The following is an 18,723-nucleotide window of genomic DNA, read 5'->3' as shown; positions in this document are numbered from 1 at the left end:
TACACCTCATGTTTGAAATCGTGCTTAATATTACTGCTAACATAACCCAGTTTTAAAGCTTTCAGGTTCTCAATGTTGAGAACAGAAACTTTAAGAAAATCGGTCAGAAATTTTGGAACAGGGTAATGATTTCAAATAATCCTGTCTTATTTGCTATTGCATAACTTTGAGAAGGGTAATAGGGAAATCCATGGTAACCACATATTGCTTAAATTGCTGTAAAAAAACCCGACTTTTTGGACAGGAATGATTTTTAGCAGGGATCCCCCTTAACACATAATAATGTGCCATTGAAAACAACATTAACCCTGTATTGAATTGCCAAGCTTCCTGCAGCATTTAGTGTGTTTACTGTATATGAATGCCTATGCCGGTCTCTGGTGCAAAGAGGTTTACTCTCATTGCAATAGTCACTCTGGCTAGAGCACATGAAGAACAGAATTTTTAAATGATTAATTAGTCCCCAGGCTCAATCACTTAAGCCCCTAATTGAATATCTGACTCCATTTTCAACTATTGTAGGAAAAGATAATTAGCAAATTTGCAGTGGTAATAAAGAAGTTTTACTTTCCTTTGTAAATAATAATATCTAAATTTCTGGTCATATAACTTAGTATTTGCGTCTCTCCTGGACTTCTGAATCCAAAACATTTTTTTGAAAAATGCAACAAGGTGCTGAAGGATTTTTCTTAAGAATTCATTTTTTGGACATCTTCTATTGATTTTTTTCTACCTTCAGTCTCACTATCAGCTTCTTCTCTTCTTGCCACTAATTTCTTCATCTTGAATTCTGCTATCAACCAACATGAAAAACTCAAGAAAAAAACTAATTTCCTTCTTCCCTGTTCCACAAACCTTACCAGTCCCTCTACCAGCATTTTCCTATCCTGTCCCACCAAAAATGAAAATTACCCAACTCCAAGATTTATGTTGGAGAAAAAAATATTGCATTCTTTATTTTTTTTTTTTAAAGACCACCTCAGTGTGGGCTCAAAGTGCAGTGAAAATGCCGGAGTCTCATTACACTGGTTGGAATGAAACCCTGTTGCCCTTAAACAGTTAATTCAGGGTAAGTGATAATGTTTAGTCAGTTCGCCTAGAAAAAGGAAGGAAATTCAAAAGCTGGTTGCTGTAGTAACAATCACAGACAAAAAATATATATATGTACAGGTTCATTTTAAATAAAAATCCTGCCATCTCTCTGTGACTCTATTCTCTCAAGAAAACTGAGCTTGCTGCTTAAATTTGTTGTACATACCTCAACCATTAAACAAGACATTTAACCATAGTGGCAGTTCTGTGACCTTTGAATGCCGTGAAATCTCTGAGCGGTGCTGCTTGTTCATGAAGACTTGTGCTGCAGAATCCAGCAACTTCATCCAGGATTAGGAATATAATTAAGTAACCAAAAAAAAAAAAAAAAGAAAAAGAAAAAGAAAAAAAGAAAAAAAAGGGAAAAGAAATAAAGAAACACAAAAGCACACAAGGAGATCGAGAAAGAAGGAAGGTAGAAAGAGAGACTCTCCCTGGGTGAGTAACACCACTTTTCTCCCAGACAAGTGCTGGGACAGAGCCGAGCCTGCTGCAGTGCCCAGACCAACTGACTGGCTGGGTGAGCAGCCGCCGGCCTGCTAGGCTGGGAGGTGCTGTCAGTTGCCACAGGCAAGGAAAAGCAGAGACCAATCGGCTTCAACTCTGGCAGCTTACTGGAGTGGAGCCTTTTCTGTTTATGTTTCCTCATTTCAAGAGTGACGTCAAAGGGTTTAGTTTTTCCTCTGCATGTGCTATTAATTTTAAAGTACTGTACTATGGGAAGAATGTGTGTGTGCCTGTGGTCAGCCTGGGCACCCCACTCTCAGGAGAGCCCAAGAAATATTTTCTATATTCGGAAATACATTTCAAGAATTTAAAATACCTTGTGGTGAGGTGTATAAAAACAAAAGTAAAACAAAACAAAAATTAATATAAAACCCTGAGCTAAATCATAGCAGCAAGACGTAGATTTTTTCCATCTGTGAGTGTATGTGCTACACACTCACTTGGCAGCTGTTGCTTTTTTTTTTTTTTACCTAATTCATTTTTACTCTTACCTAAAAATGAGTTGTTAATTAATCTTGATAGCCATAGAGGCAGAATCATGCAAATGCACTGGTGAACAAAATGATGTGCAATGAAACATAGAACTCCTGCGTCAGTTTGTGTCATGGGTCCCTGTGTTTCCTCCAGCTTCCATGGTGAAGCCTCAGGTTTGTTCCTGCCAGGGAGATGCCTCCTGATGCCAGCAGGAGTCATTCAAGAAGCAAGGTTATGGCGATGCCATGCAGGTGTGCCTGGGGCCTCAGCTTGTTCTTTCCCAAAGAGCATGAAGGTCCAGTTATTTAGGGATACTTCCTTTACCAGGGACCCCAGCTTATCCCTGGGTTACTCTTCCTACTCTGGAAAAATCTCAATAGTTGCCATCTGTTGTTTCTGCCTCCCCCACATCCTCCTCCTCTTCCCCATCCCCATCCTAAATTCTGCTAACAGATGTTTTTTAGGGGGGCAGGGGGATGGGGGGGCGGAACTTTCCTTCCTCTATCTTCTATGGATTGCATGGACTTTGCCCCTAGCCCCATTCCCACAACAGAGCCACAAGGTGGCATGGGACCCACAGGGGCCAATCAGATTTCTCCATTGCTTCGAGGCAGACAATGTTTTAGGGGTGGGCACAACACTAAAGAAAGTCCACATTCCTTTTTCAAATACTAATATCGTTTCTTTGAGAAAGAAAGTATTTATATTTCCCTAAGAGCCTAGGTGCTAGGATTAAGCAACCCTGTAGTTGTTGGGGTTTATCTTTGGTGTTGAAGCTACAACAGTGAACAAAACAGATGGTTCTTTTCCCCCATGGAGCCTACATTTTGGAGAAGCAGGGAAATTGTCAAAGAAAAATAAGTAAACGTATAATGTCAGGTGGTAATGAGGGCTTCAAAATAAGGTAAGGAGAATGAGGTGTGTGTGTACACGTGCATGTGTGTGTGTGGTGTGTGTTTGCTATTTTAGGAAAGATGATCAGGGCAGCCCTCTGATAAAGCAACTTGGAGCGGAGGCCTGAATGATGGGACGTAGCAGGTACTGTGTGCCTCCACCTTCCATGCAGAGGAAGCCATGGAAAGGCCCCACAACACGTGAGTGCTTGGCAGAGCCAAGGAACAGGAAGGGAAATAGAGAGGCTGGAAGAGAATGAGCAAAGGGAAGAAATAAGTTTCAGAAGGTATGTGTGGAACAAGATCAGGACATGTCTTACAGGCCATGCACAAGACTTAGATTTTATTACAAGGTGAAAACCTACCTATCAGAGTGTTTTGAACTGAGGAATGTCTATGATTCGACACGAATTCTGAAGAGATTTCTCTCTTTTCTCTGTGGAAGATAGACTCCTAGGGAGCAAGAGTAGAAGCAGGGAGACCAATAAATGAGGCCACTGTGCTAACCTAAGTGAGAGCACATCATGGCTCGGACTTGGGTGAGAGCAGTGGAGAAGGTGGGAGGGCCAGATTTTGGAAGGGGGCCTGTGTATTTGCAGAGAGCATTGGCAGTATTTGAAGATGAGAGGTGTGAGAAAAAGAGGAATCAAGAGTAATTTCCAGGTTCCTGGCTTGGGCAAACCGGACTAGAGTTGCCGTTTACTGACATGGGGAAGCCTGGGAGAAGAGCCTGGTTTTGAGGTGAAATAAAGAACAGTTCTGGACCTTCATTGAACAGCAACAGATAGTTGATTGTATACTCTGTACCAGGCACTGTTCTAGGTGCTGGGGAGAACGCGGTGAAAACATATAATACACATACACACCCTCCAACACGTAATTCTTTGACCCCACGAAAGTTAGATTCTTCTGAAAGGAGAATAGCCATAATAACAAATAAAAAATTTATATAGGATATCGGATGGAAATACTGCTGTGAAGAAGAAACAGGAGAGGGAAGGGTCACTAGTCAGATAGAAACTTGCAATTTTAAAGTGAGTATGCAGAGAAGGTGCCACTGCAAAACTGATGTTGGACACAAAGGGGAAGTTGATGAGGGAGGCATAGGGAGATGGACCATTTTAAAAAAGAGGAGTATTTGGCTGGTAAGTAGTAGGAGATGGCAATGGGTGCAGAGGTGACAGATCAAGGAGAGTTTTCTAGGTCGTCGTAAGGACTTTGGCCTCCTGTCTGCATGAAACAGGGCTTTAAGGAGAGGAATGAGGCAATCTGACTTACATTTTGACAGGATCGCTCTGGCAACCATGTGCAGGTCAAGGTAGAAGAGAGTCTAATAAAGGATATATTGCAATAAACAAGCCAGACACCCTAGTGGTGTCTACCACGATGCTTTGGTGGAGGTGGCTAGAAGTGGTTTACTTCCAATTATATGTTGGTGTTAAGGACAATAAGACTTGTTAAATGGATTGGGTGCTAAGTATAAAGGAGGGAGAGATTAGTGAGAGGAGCCAATGACATCTCCAAAATTTGGGGTTCCATCAAGTAGAAGAACAGAGCTGGCACTGACCAAGAGATGGTGGGAGAAGCAGGTTTTGTGGGGAAGATGAAGTTTGATATTGAATATGTTAACCTTGCCTGTAAGATATCTACATGGAGATGTTAACTAGGCAGTGGAATATATAAGCATGGAGTTTAGGGTACAGTTCTGGGCTGTAGATATAAATTTGGAAGTCGTTGTATAACTGTAGAACTTAAAGCCATGAAACTAGATACAATTACCAAGGGAATGAATGCAGATGGAAGAGCTGCAGGCAGTCCATGATTATGCTGTCAAGAATATAAAGAAGGACTAGCAAGGGAGGCTGACAAGCAGCCTCCAGAAAGTACAAGAAAAACCAAGAGAGGATGGTGTCTTAGAAGGTAAATTAAATATTTCAATGATCAGCTGTGTAAAATGACACTTAAATGAAGACTGAAAATTGACCCTTAAACTTAGAATGTGTAATCATTTGTGTCTTTAACAAAAGAAGGTTGAGTGTAGTAGAAAGTTGAAAGGTTAAGAAAAACAAAAGAAGAATTGGGAACAGAGAGAATAGGCAATTATTTCAAAGTGTTTTGCCCCAAAGAGAGCAGAGAAATGGAACAGTCATTGGAAGAGAATATCAGCATGTTGTACATTGATGGAAAAAAAAATGCAGTTGAGAGGAATAACTGGTGATGCAGAGGAGAGGGAGCAAATTGCTGGGGCACAAATCAAATTTGCGGTAGGCTACATGCCCTCCAGATATGTCCACACTCTAATTCCTGGAACGTGGGGACATGTTAAACTGCATGGCAAAAGGGACTTTGCAGATTTAATTGAGGTTCTGGATCTTAAAGTAGGGAGATTTTAGCCTGGATTATCTGAGTGTGCCCAATCTAATCACATGAACCCTCAAAAGCAGAGATTTTTCTGGCCGGAAGCAGAAGAGAGATGCAGCAGAAGTCATAGAGATTCCAAGTTTGAGAAGAATTCACATGATGCTGCTGTCTCTGAGTTGTGAGCCCGTGTGCAAGGACCCAAAAGAAGTCTCTACTAGCAAAGAGTGGACCCCCAACTAACAGCTCGCAAGAAAATAGCCACCTAAGTCCTACAACTGCAAGGAACTGGATTTGCCAACAACTTGAATGAACTTGGAAACAGAGTCTGCCCTGGAACCTCCAGAAAATAATACAGCCCTGCTGACACCTTGTTTTCTTGCCTTGTGAGATTTTAAGCAAAGTACCTAGCCAAACCCACCTAGAGAAACAGGGACTAATGTATTTTGTATTAGTTTGTTTCAGCAGTGATATATAACCAGCAGAGTTATTGGCTTTGGAAAAGAGTGTGGATGTTTCATCCATAGAGATAGAAGGCAAAACAGAGTAAATGGTACAGGTGTTGGTAGGCGGGTTGCAATGGCGGTGCAACCGTCACTGTATGTGAACATTCTCTGTGACTTCCAATTTCTCAGTGAAATAACAGTTGTCTAAGAGAGGGGATGGGGAGGTGATGGAGGTTTGAGCAAAGGAGATATAAAATGTCATCCAACAGAGTAAAGAGCCCAAATTACCAGAGAAATATAATATGATGGCCAAGAGTACTAGGGCCTATTTGAGTTTGGTTGTCATTAGCTAAGGGGATGCTAGATAGCATGTTACCTTTGCCATGTCTATGAGACATCCAAATATAAATCTTATGTAGGCAACTTATATAGCATTCTGGAGCACCATGGACAGATGAAATAGTATTGAAAGCTGCGGGAGGGCATGAGATCACTTAGGAAATGAGAATAGACCCAAGGCTAAACTCTGTTTAGGTAATGGGAAATTGAAGAGGATCCAGCAAAGGAGATCAAGAAGGAGTGCCCTGAAGGCAGATGCACAGCCAAGATAATGGTCTCTCAGAAATCAAGTTCAAACAGTTGGTGCTATGGATTAAATTATGCCTCCTCCCTAAGTCATATGTTGAAGTCGTTACCTCCAATGTATTTGGAGATAGGTTTATAAGGAGACAACTGACTTAAACGAGGTCAAAAGGGCGAGTTCCTAATCCGATGGGGCTGATGCCCTCATAAGAGGAGGAAGAGACACAAGAGGTCTCTCTCTATCCACCATGTGAGGACACAGACAGAAGGTGGCTGTCTGCAAACCAGGAAAAGAGCCCTCACCAGATACCACCCTGCCGGCAACTTATTCTTGGACTTCCATTCTCCAGAACTGTGAGAAAATAAATCTCTGTTGTTTAAGCCACTCAGACTGTGGTATTTCGTTACGACAGCCCAAGCGGACTAATACAGTCAGTTATGATAGTCAATGGATTTTCTTTTTTGTCTGAGGTTAAGTTGGCTTTCTGTTGCCATCATAGGAAGTGTCCTAACAAATTCAATGTCCAGTGTCCCTGTTTCCTAGAGGCAACTGCTGACTGTCTTCTCCCGTGATACGAATACTTCACCATTTGCAGCTTGAGAAAACTTTAAGGATATACCTACACCTGTATCGATATGCATGTCCATGTCTATGTCTTTCCCAGTATCTATCTAATTATCTCCACCAAACACAGTAATATTAATCTAAGACTACTAGGTTTAAAATACTCATCTGCAGAGGCACTATTATTTAATAAATACTTCAAAGTATTCTTTGAAGCACAGCATTTGAAATGACCCCACTTTCTGCAATTTATTAGTTATAATCTAAAAGGAGTAACCTTTTTTATTTTCACTTTCATCCTAAATCTTCTTCTTAAATAGCCCATGATCCATCACTCATAGAAATGACCATTTTTAGTCATTTTCTTTCCTTTGCAATTCAACTGTCTATATTCTCTTTTTTAAAAATATATATATATATATATATATTTTTTTTTAGAGAGAGGGTCTTGCTATGTTGCCCAGGCTGGTCTTGAACTCCTGGCCTCAAGCAATCCTGCTGCCTTGGTCTCCCGAAGTGCTGGAATTACAGGTGTGAGCCACTGTTCCTGGCCAAAACCGTTTTCTTTTATTTCCTTTTTTTTAGACAGGGCCTCACTCTGCTGCCCAGGCTGGAGTGCAGTGGTGTGATCATAGCTCATTGCATCCTGGGCTCAAACAATCCTTTTGCCTTGGCTTTCCAAGTAGATGAGACTACAGGCATGTGCCACCATCATGGCTGGCAGTTTCTTTTTAACAATCAGTTCTTGCAAGAATGAGTAGTGTAAGAACTTATTACTGCAAAGACGTCACCAAACTATTCATGAGATCTGCTGCCACGATCCAAACAACTCCCACTAGGCCCCACCTCTAACACTGGGGATTAAATTTCAACATGCGATGTGGAGAGAACAAATATCTAAACTATATCAGGCATGGAAGATGATAAGTTCACTTTTGAACCTAACATCAAAGTGAAGATGGATATGTGGCTATGAAACTTAGCAAAACAAAACAAAACAAACTTGGGCTAGAACAGTTTTGAGTAGCATCATATTAGTGAAATTAAGCTACATTAGCTCATGAAGTGTGCTTAGAGTAAGGAGAGAAGAGGGTCTGGCGGAAAATTGATGGGAATACCAGTACTGAAAGGAGGAGAAGCCTATTAAAAAATCGAGAAGTGGCAACATATGAGGATAAAAAGAAGGATGTGGTATCACAGCATACAAGGAAAATGGTGTAAAATATAGTCAGCAATGTTAAATCTGCTTAGAGAAAAATAGAAGATGTCTTTTATAGCAATTAAATAGCTGTACATTGTAAAGTATTGCGATATTGGTGTAGGTATCTATAAATTTAAAAAATGGAACAGAAAAAAGTCTAAAAGTGAATCAACATGTATATAAAAATTTAGTAAAAGATAAAGTTGATATTTTAATGAGTGAAGAAGAAATGGACTAGTTAGTAAATGATGTTAGAACAAGACTAGCCATCTGCAAAATATAACATCCAACCAAGTTAAACTTAGATTCATTCCAAAATCCATTATACAAATATAAATTGCAATTAAATAAAAGACTTAAACATGAAAAACCAAAACTGTCAAATTGTCGGAAAATATTTGATTGGATATACCAATGATCAAAAGCAAAAGACCTTCCTACAAAAGACACAAAAGCAAAGGCCACAAAGAAAATGTGCAAAGTAGCTAACATCAAAATCATAGTCTCCTGTAAGATCAAATATATTATAAATAAAGTAAAAAGACAAAGGATCAATGGAAAGAAATCTGAAACTGTATAAAAGTAATAAGATACACAATTGCACATTAATATATCTCCATTAGATTTATAAAACTTAGAGAGTCTGGCTATAAAAAATGTGGATGAGAATATGGGGCCAAGGGAACTACTGTACATTGCAGGTGGGAATGGAAACTGGTCCAAGTCTATAACCTCTTATCTAAAACCTTTGGGACCAGGGTTTTAGAGTTCAGACTTTCTCAGTAGTACAGATAGAGTTTCAAAATTCAGGATTTTTAAGGCTTTCGAAAGATTATACAGACTTAATCTCTAACATCCTCAGTGGGGGCTGGGGCAGCTCATCATTCATGGTCTCAGCCCCTCCTCCCAGTACAGTCTCTTCTCAAACCTATTCCTAGACCTGACCCTCTGGCATGTGCCACCCTTCCAGGTCTATCTAGCAACTTGTCATTTCTGCCAATTGATGCTGTATCTTATACCAACTTCTTTCCACTTCATTATAACCCTATTGTCCATCTGAATTCTCCTCCCTGTTGGCAATAAGATAGTGATACAGTCAGAGCACATTTTAATCTCTTTGAAAATAGAACTGGGCTGGGTATGGTGGCTCACACCTGTAATCTCAGCGCTCTGGGAGTGTTGAGGTGGGAGGATCACTTGAGCCCAGGAGTTTGAGACCAGTCTGGGTGACATAGCAAGAATCTGTCTCTACAAAAAATAAAAATAAATTAGCTGAGCATGGTGGCATGTGCCTGTGGTCCCAGGTACTTGTGAAGCTGAGTCAGGAAAGTTGAGGCTGCGGTGAACTGTGATTGCACCACTGCACTTCAGCTTGAGTGACAGAGTAAGACAGTGTCTCAAAAAAAAAAAAAAAAAAAGAATCGTTACTCATTTACCAAAAAATCATTCCATAAGCATAATGTAAATAATGTTTACAAATATTTATTGAATGTCTACTGTGATTCATAACTTATATCATTAACAACCAAATACATTAAGAATGAATTGCTTAAAATTTGATGAGCAAAAGCTATGCAGCCCTACTACTGGAATTTTCTCCTATGCATTTACAGTGCTTTGCATTTCAAATTATTCTCTCTTTTCCTTCTACCACCTACTCATTTTTCATGAAAACTGTTTTCCAGATCAACAGACTATCTTACGACCATGTCTCCAAGGGGCTAATTTAGCTCAGAATCATGGCAAAGTGTCCAGTAGAAAGAACAATTGGAAAACAAGGTGAAAAAAACTTCTAAACTTTGCTATTTAATGCTTATCATCAAACATTCTCCATCAGGGCAAATTTGTAAATCACAACCTGGCTTTGGTTACCCCCTTCCTCTTGTGTAACTGAGCTCCCCACTAGCCTGCAGGCTTCAGGAGCTATCTGCAGCCCTCCCCTGCCCTGCACTCAGCCACTGTGAGCATGCCTTCTTGAAGCAGTGCCTTCTGGCATTTTTCCAACCCCATCTTCCACCTATTTTCTGGATTCATTTTCTATTCCTTTACCCTCTGCTCTTCAAGTGTGAGTTGTCATCATATCATCAACAAATCTTTAGAAATGCCTATTCTGAACAAAGCAGTTATCTGATAATCTAATTCATGCAGAAGTTTTTATAGGAGTAAAAAAAGGTTGCATTGTGACTCCTATGGCTATTTACTCACAAACTGGAATTTTCTAATCTACAGACGTGCCATGTTATAGGCTGAATCATGTCCCTCCCTCAACCAAAAAAATGCATATGTTGAAGTCTTAACCCCAAGTGTCTCAGAATGTGACTGTATTTGGAGATAGGGTCTTTAAAGAGGTAATTAAATAAGGTAAAATGAGGTTATGCAGGTGGGCCATAACCCGATATGACTGGTGCATTTGTGAGAAGAGATTAGGACACAGTCAGTCACAGAAGAAAGGCCACATGAAGACAGAAAAAAACACAGCCATCTATAAGTCCAGGAGAGAGGCCTCAGAAGACATCAATTCTGTTGACATCTTAATCTTGGATTCTTAGCCTCCAGAACTGTGAGGAAATAAATTTCTGTTATTTAAGCCACTCATCTGGGGTATTTTGTTATGGCCACACCAACAAACTAATACATGCCACAACATAGATTCTGAGGCAGACGCTCTGGGGAAAGTTTTCTTCTTCAGAACACAACAGGTAAAGGGTCTCATGTAGCCTACTACTTGTGTGTTCTTTTTATTATAACAAAGTATATTTTGTATTTTCTTATTGGTTACATTTTTTGTATTACTACAAGTTTTGCTTTCTACAGTATAGAAATTATAATAAAAGTCCACATTTAAAAAATAAGTTAATGATTAACCACTCTCCTTATAATATTATATCAGGATTCCTTTAAATAGCATTTACTCTTAGTGCATTTAAATAGAGATTCCATTTACAAAGGTTTTCTTTTTATGCATTTTAAAATGTTTGAGAGTTTTGAGTGCTTATAATATTGATCAACATTAAGAAAATGTATCAGTGCTAAAGTTAAAATTCATATTAAAAATTAGAGTTTGCTTATTAACTTTGCAGGAGGCTCTAAAATAGCAAGCTGTATGAAGCATTTAAAACCTGAATTCCAGTTAACAAAAGTTTAACTCACACATTGTTTTTTAGGAGTCTTCTAGTGAGTAGGGAAATACTTTACCTGTATTTTCAGAAAGCACATACATAGCCATCCAAATACTTCTTAAGAATTCAGTAACAGGCCACTATTAGATTGTAAGCTTTTTGAGGCCACTGGAGCAAACGTAAAAAGCTGTGCAGCATGTTCCCAACACCTAGCACAGTACCTGGCATGTAATAGACCATCAATATATAGCTGTCCAAAGACTGAATTGATGAGGAAAAGAGATTGCTGGAGAAGTTATGTGTAAGTCAAACATGTAATTCAAAGAGACTAAAAGGGAGTCCTTACAACAACATACCCAATAACCCAGCAGTTAAACCGGGCAGATATGGGAACTCAAGGGAAAGAAAATTGACACTTTATTGAATGATCAAGACATGAGGCTTTTCTTTTGCAAAACGAAAAGGATTTTGATGGGCAGGGCAGTAAAACAGATGCTGCACCTAGCATTAAAGAAGAGCTAGAAGACATTATGTCTCAGAGAGGGTTGCTAGCTGCAGGAACTTCCCTCATTATATTTCTTTTGGAGACCTTGAAAGAACAATTAAAATATTGGCAGAGTTGGTGTAGTTGAGTGTAGACAGTAAAATGAAAAATAGGAGCTTCTAGTGAAAGCAAACCAAATACTTATTCACCAATACTCCCTGAGAAACAGAGCCTTAGCAGAGACAGTTTATTTACCTCAGATCTCTCATCTTAATGTTCTGAAATGGCTTTAACCAATCATTTAAGAAATAGAACAAATGTCTGCATCTTGTGCTTCATGTCTAGGGTGATGACCAACTTTAAATATTATCTGGTCCACCTGAAATAATTGAGCTTTTACCACTTACACTACAGAATCCCTCTGGCAAAGACCACAGAGCTGTGGGGTGACTTTTCTCTTTTGACTCACAATCACATGTGGCAACCTGGGACATATGCTTAGAGAAGCAAGCGGCCAGGCCTGGGTATAGTGTGGATCTGCCATGTTGGCTACAACTGATGTGTTTTGTAACACTTAAAATGAAATGTTTGAGTCAAATTATGTTAAGTGAATCACATGTAAAGTTAATTTTGTAACTTGAAAACTATTTCAAATGTTTAGCGTACATACACGTGCAGCATTTAAAGTGCCTCAGATGGCACTTTCACCTTATTTATTAAGGTAGACATTGTCCACAGGAAAATGTTCTTGATTCTCAGACTAAAGAATAACTAGGAATATGTTTCAGCAAGAGGTTGGAAGCGTGGATGCATTTTTCTCTAGAGTTGTCTGTCTTTTCCCCCAGTGTCTCCCATGCCTGCCTGTTGTCATGCCAAAAACCAATCCCATGTTTCCCATGCTGCAGGATTTCCAATCAATCCTGACTTTACCACCTTCTCCAGGTTTGCTAGAGAGTAAAGGAACACTCACATCCCACTTGTGCTGACCAGTGAATATGTAGCAGGGGTCAGAAACTATCTAGTTTCTTAACCTGTAAAACTGATCCAAACATGTCATTCCCTGAGTCCAATTAGAACAGTGTTAAGCTTTTAATTCTTTCATTTTTCACCATTTTCTAGACACCCAGGCTCACTTCCCAAGGCTATGCCAGCACTCTCTCACCCAATTCTACTGATAGTAAAAAAAGCAAAGTTACTTTTAGTCGGCTTCTCTATGATTCACCCTTGAATTCAGGCAGAATTACAGCACAGTAAATATCTACCCTGCCCAGGGGTGCACCTTCCCTGACTCACAGAAATCGCCATGAACTTCCCGTTCCTGGTCATAACCTATGTCAACTTCGTTGAAAGGGTTCTTGTTTCCAAATCGTTCCTTGCTCTTTCTTCCTCTGAACGCACTCTTTTCTTTTTGCGGTGGCCGCTCTTTTACCCCTGATTAAATCAACATGCTGTCAAACACTCACTTCTCTTAGTTATTTCCCTCTGTCCCCAGCTTTGCCTCATTTCTGGTCAACAGCCTGCAAGGTTGTTATGATCTTATTCAATTTCTGGGAATCTTTCTTGTTTATCATTCAACTATAAAATAAGTCTTAGGAAAATTCCATCTTCTGTTTGACAACATTTTGTTTTTTACCAAAGCAGAGGATAAAATCTAAATCTGTGACAGGAACATTTTCTCATATTTTCATAGGTAACATTATAAATTTAAGGAAAGCCAGAATGCTAAAGGTTGTCAACATTCCTACATGGAAATAAATGGTCCCATATCTATCATCCTTTCTTGTATATTTTGTATCCTTCATTGTACAAATCATGGTTCCCTGCACATGGTAGGTATCCAGTTAATTATTCTATACTTTTCTCAAACACTTTCTCTCTGCTAATCGTAAGCATAACATCAGCTTAGATAGCTAGCCTTCTGTATCTGCAGAGAAAATGTAACTTCAGCATGTACTGCATTGGTTTCCACGGATACCAAATTTCTGTGAATGGCACTTAGAGTGAAAAAATCTATAGGGGGAACTCAAATTTTGCTCATTCTTTTGGTTCAGGTCCTTCTCTTCCTGACCCTATTTTCTCTTGTACTTTCCATCTCAGGCCATGTAGTACAAAAATCCTGATACACATGATGGCAATAGAACACCCTTGCATTAAGATCACAGGACATTGTGTTTGTATCTTTCTGACTACTTGGTGAACATCAAACCATGAAAACTGAAGCTGCTACAGGAAACGGGAAGGTAAAAGCCTAAATCCATTTTGACAAATTCTAACTAGGGATCCCACAGTAATGCAGCGAGGGAGTGGGGGAGCAGTTTCTAGAGCAATTTTACAATTCTCAAAAGCTAAATTGAAACCATAAGACTTCACAGAGCAATAAAATTGTCAAGTTCTTTATTTTTGGTTGGAACTTTATTAACTTAGCAAGTTACTGTTTACTACATTGTGCTGTTGAATGCTCTAGTGGATTGTTACTTTTATTGTTAAGTAAGAAGAACAGAAAACATTCATTACTATAGTAAAAGGGGATATATTTGTGTGATAGAAAGAGAAACCTGAGTAGGGGGTAAAAATTAATGCAGGATGCAGTCTGCTTTGCAGATGAAATCTCTCAAAACTTTCTTCATTGACAAAAAGAAAAATACAGAATCATTGATGATTTTTAAAAATTGAAAATAAACTTAATGCATTATTTATCCGTTTGTTGGTTTGCATGTTTTATTTAACACCTAAACTTGCTCCAAGAGCAAGAGGCACACTGAAGTTAATTTCTGATATGTTTTCATTGTGGCTGTTCGCTTGCTCTGAACCTAAGAAGGGAAAGGAGATCTCAGACCATTGGGTGAGAAATCACATAGGACTGCCTTGTTCAAAGACCCCCCACACCAAGAAATTGAAGGGCAGGAGCATGGTTACCCAAGAGACTAAAACTAAAAATGGCAAGGAGGCGAGTACTTCCCAGAGGCCACGGGACTGCTGCAGCCGTGGCCTGAGCGTGGCGTAAAGGTTACTCCTTAGTCCCAACTAGCACGCAGCACGAAGTCAGTGGAGACCTTCTGGCAGGGCTGTACTGGCTCTCAGAAAGGAAAGGCAGCCTACTGGGGACTGCAGTCTTTAGTGATCAGTTAGGATTGTGCTATGGCCAAAAATAGGGTTTAAGACCAACTATAGCCTTCATTATCAGACTTTTTTTTTTTCTTTTTCTCACTAAAATACATGCCAAGATTGGGATATAAAGAATTTTTTTCCATTAAAAAGAAACCATCTCCTTATTCAGAAATCATGCTACCAACAGTGACAGATAACTGCAGGTGAGATTGGTTAAAATTCCTCCCTGCAGACGGCTGTCAGAATCAAGCTCCCTCCCACATTGCGGGGGTGGTAGAGGGAGCAGAAGGGAATTTGGGGGAATATTCTTGTTTATGCTATCCCCTTTGGCATTCTGAAACAACCCTAACAAATACCTCTTTCCCCTTCCAAGTTAGGCAAAAACAGAAGTCCAAATGTTTTTTATTCAGTAGTAGGTCAACACCAGGTATGCCTGAGCAAGGTACAGGCTGTGTTCCTGATCCAAAATTTAAAGCTGCAAAAAGACTTTCTCAAAAGATAGCAAAAATGTATAAAGAAAACTGAAGAAGCCACCACCCTGAGCATATCCTGCCTTCAATATTAACACACCCAGGAAATGTACAAGGACGTGATGCTACTCACCACAATGATGAGAACATTTATTGAAAAGAAAGAGTTTATGAATTGGATGATATCAAGCAATTATGTCCTAGAAAATATCTGTCAACTCACACAAGAACAATTTAAAGAAACACTCAAAAAATTATACTAGGACAAACAGCAAAACATTATTCACTTCAGTGAAAACGTCAGTGTATATTCCTCAAACTGAAGGATAACAGCTTTGCTTAACTCCTGCACACAGAAGGTGATGCCACAGTTTTCTGTTCCATTATAAACAGGATAACTTTGTTCTATTACTTTTTAACAAAAATCTTCATTTTCATACCAATCAGCTTTCAAGAATATAAGAAAGGTGGACTTCTTCTGTTTTTACCTTTACCAGCCCCCACCCCCAAATCTTTGGTCTACTTCTCCATTGTCTCCACAGTAGAAAATCAGATGGGTGACAGTGAGGAGGATTCACAAGATGCTCCTCCAAGGAAGGATCATGTTTTATATTTCTTTGTAAGCCCCATTGCTTCACTTTATTGTTTGGCAGGTATAGGTACTTCGAAAATGTTTGTAAAAAGCTCAATGGATGGGCTGAGGGATGCACGAATGAATATATATTTATTCATATAAATAATTCATTCATACTCATATGAATGAATATATTTCTATTTATTCATATGCAATACATATGAATATGTATATAATCCATATATTATTTACATCATATATAATCCATATATTATTTACATAATATATATTTTTATATAATTCATATATTTACATAATATATATTTATATATAATTCATTCATATTCATATGAATGTATACTTACATATATATAATCCTTCTAGCGTCACTTACAGGGAAAGAACATATTGCCTCAATGTTTATTAGAACTCTTGTTAATACCTGTAGATGTCAGGTCAATTGTACCATGTAAAAGGGAAAGGAAGGGAATGGCATTTTTTACACACTAAGAACATGTCCTGTGCTGGTGTTTTCATGTGTGATCATAGTCCTCATAACAACTCTATGAGATAGTAGGATCATTATCTGCCTTTTATTCATAAGCAGATAGAGTCCCAGAGAGTTTACTAACCTGTCCAAAATCACTTGAGTTAGAGCTAGAATTTAAGCTCAAGTGCTGCTTTCTCCAAACAGCATAACTTTTCCTCTCTTTCTTCTCTAAACACAAAAACAAAGTATGAAGTTTAAATCACTAATAAATCAGGTCTAAGAGGTCTGGTCATTATTTATTGAGCATTCATTATGTACAACGTGCACTAAGACTATGAAGGAGCACAAGAAAGATAAATGTCTACCACCTTTTTCAATGGGCCACTTAGACATGATATCGATAATCTGATTCATACAGATCAGGGCTACAATTTGAATGGATCCTCTCCAAAATTCAGGTGTTGCCAGTGTGATGGTTTAAGAGGTGAGACCTTTAAGTGGTGGTTAGACCAGGGGTACTTTTTCCTCCTAAATGGGATCAGGTGCCCTCATAAAAAAGGCTTCACACAGCATTTGAGGAGCTTGCCCTTCTACCTTAGTGTCACTTCCCTCTGGAGAAGGCAGCCACAAGGTGCCATCTTGGAAGCAGAGAACAGCCCTCACAAGGCACCAAACCTGCTGGTGCCTTAACCTTGGACTTCCCAGACTCCAGAACCATGAGAAAATTTATTTCTGTTCTTTACAAATTACCCAGTCTCAGGTATTTTGCTATATATTTTGTCCCAGTACAAATGGACTAAGACAATACAATATTCTGGGTGTAAGAGAAACTGTAAAAATAATTTTAACACTTCAAACATCTTTTGAAGTAGTCAAAAATAATATATTTTGAAACTCATGGTAATTTTCTCCCCTCAGATTTAGTGCTAAAATAATATCTTTATCAACGTAATCATTATTATTAAGCTAATTTTGTAACCAAATAATTTTCAGAGGCTAAAAAGTCATTAAAATTAATTAAATTTTCTTTGAGAAGGTTAAATAGAAAGTTTGCCTCAGGAGGCTGAGGCAGGAGAATGGCGTGAACCCGGGAGGCGGAGCTTGCAGTGAGCCGAGATCGCGCCACTGCACTCCGGCCCGGGCGACAGAGCGAGACTCTGTCTCAAAAAAAAAAAAAAAAGTAAAAGAAAAAGTTTGCCAGACGTCTAAATTTCTGTCCCAATCACTAGAGGTACTTAGATACTGATAGTTTCCCAGTTTCCTTCTTACTCAGAATCCAGAGACAATCAGCATTATTGAGCTGTAAGGAATGGAATCCTGTTAGCCATTTGTTCTAATTGTACCCTCGAGCAGTCATGGAAACATGGAAAATCACAGAATCAGGGTGATTCCTAGAGCACAATCTCCAAGAATGTTTCGGCAGCGTATGAAGAGGTTATGTTTGTCAAGGATCCTGCCCACCCCGCCACCCCCCCAATAGTCATCTATCATTCTGAGAGAGAAACTACTCAGCTAAATAAACAGCACTTCTGGATAGAGTTTTGCCCTGAACCTCTCCCTTCTTTCCACATTTTTGGTCCTCAGCCTCTGTAACATCCTTTCTCTGTCTGGACGGGAACAAGCTTAAGGCTGTTTAGGAGCTGAGCTTGCAAACCCGGCGCTGCTCGGTCAGATCAGAGACATTAATACTTACCTCAACAGGGTTCCCAGGGAGACACAGAGGGTCAGATATTCCTAGTTCAGGGGGAAATGCCACTCCTAGATACCATGCAGGGCAGAGAGTGGAGGAACTAGACAGAACTGGCCCACCCCTTTATGGGGAGCCGAGCAGTCTCTGGAGGTGGGGATGACCCTTCTCAGATGCTCACCACAAAATAAACAGGCATCCCACAACTATGATCCACCTGAGCCTCTAGGTGGTGTGCTGCTCAGGTGTGGATAATAAGGGAAGGAAAAGCCTCCCAGATGAAACAACTCTTCCTCCAATAACCTTCACCTGTGCTGTGGCCCAGGCCGGGCTGAGGAACAGAGGTTGTAGGAAAACCACTTCCTTCTGGCCCTTATGGGGCCACCAACTCAGAAGTCTTTGTCCTAAGTTACTAATTGTCTGGGTCCAGCCAACCCTTCCTGAAAGGGAAGGCACAAGGAAGACATTGTTCTAAGTCAGACTTTGCATTAGAAGAAAACATTCTACAGCAAAACCATGGCCACGGCTGGACTTTCTCCAGGGTCTGAGATGTTGTGTTGATGCATTTGTTTCTCTCTGGTTTTGGGGAACTTTGAATCTCCCTCAATCCTGTCAAGAAAAAGTCCCAGCACGATATGAGATGCACAGTGTCCTGGCCGTGAGTGAGGAGATG

The 18,723-nt window shown here is 39.6% G+C and overlaps 1 protein-coding gene across 2 annotated transcripts in view; it reads right to left on the bottom strand.

Annotated features, from left to right (window-relative positions):
• Positions 1-18,079, bottom strand: part of PDE7B (phosphodiesterase 7B) — a 355,502-nt gene extending 337,423 nt beyond the window's left edge. The window contains exon 1 of one of the 2 annotated variants that reach the window (XM_063666621.1): positions 18,057-18,079. Coding sequence is in view for 1 of the 2 variants with exons in the window: in XM_054491063.2 (XP_054347038.1) it covers positions 1,259-1,279 (21 nt within the window). In the remaining variant the exon portion in view is untranslated. Of the gene's footprint in view, positions 1-1,258; positions 1,698-18,056 lie in introns of those variants that run through there. The other variant, XM_054491063.2, reaches the window with a different exon arrangement.
• Positions 18,080-18,723: the final 644 nt, after the last annotated feature.

The sequence above is a fragment of the Pongo pygmaeus genome, chromosome 5, assembly GCF_028885625.2.
Source record: "Pongo pygmaeus isolate AG05252 chromosome 5, NHGRI_mPonPyg2-v2.0_pri, whole genome shotgun sequence".
Lineage (NCBI taxonomy): Eukaryota > Metazoa > Chordata > Mammalia > Primates > Hominidae > Pongo > Pongo pygmaeus.
The sequence above is the reverse complement of the archived record's forward strand: the minus strand, read 5'-3'. Positions and strand labels throughout refer to the sequence as shown.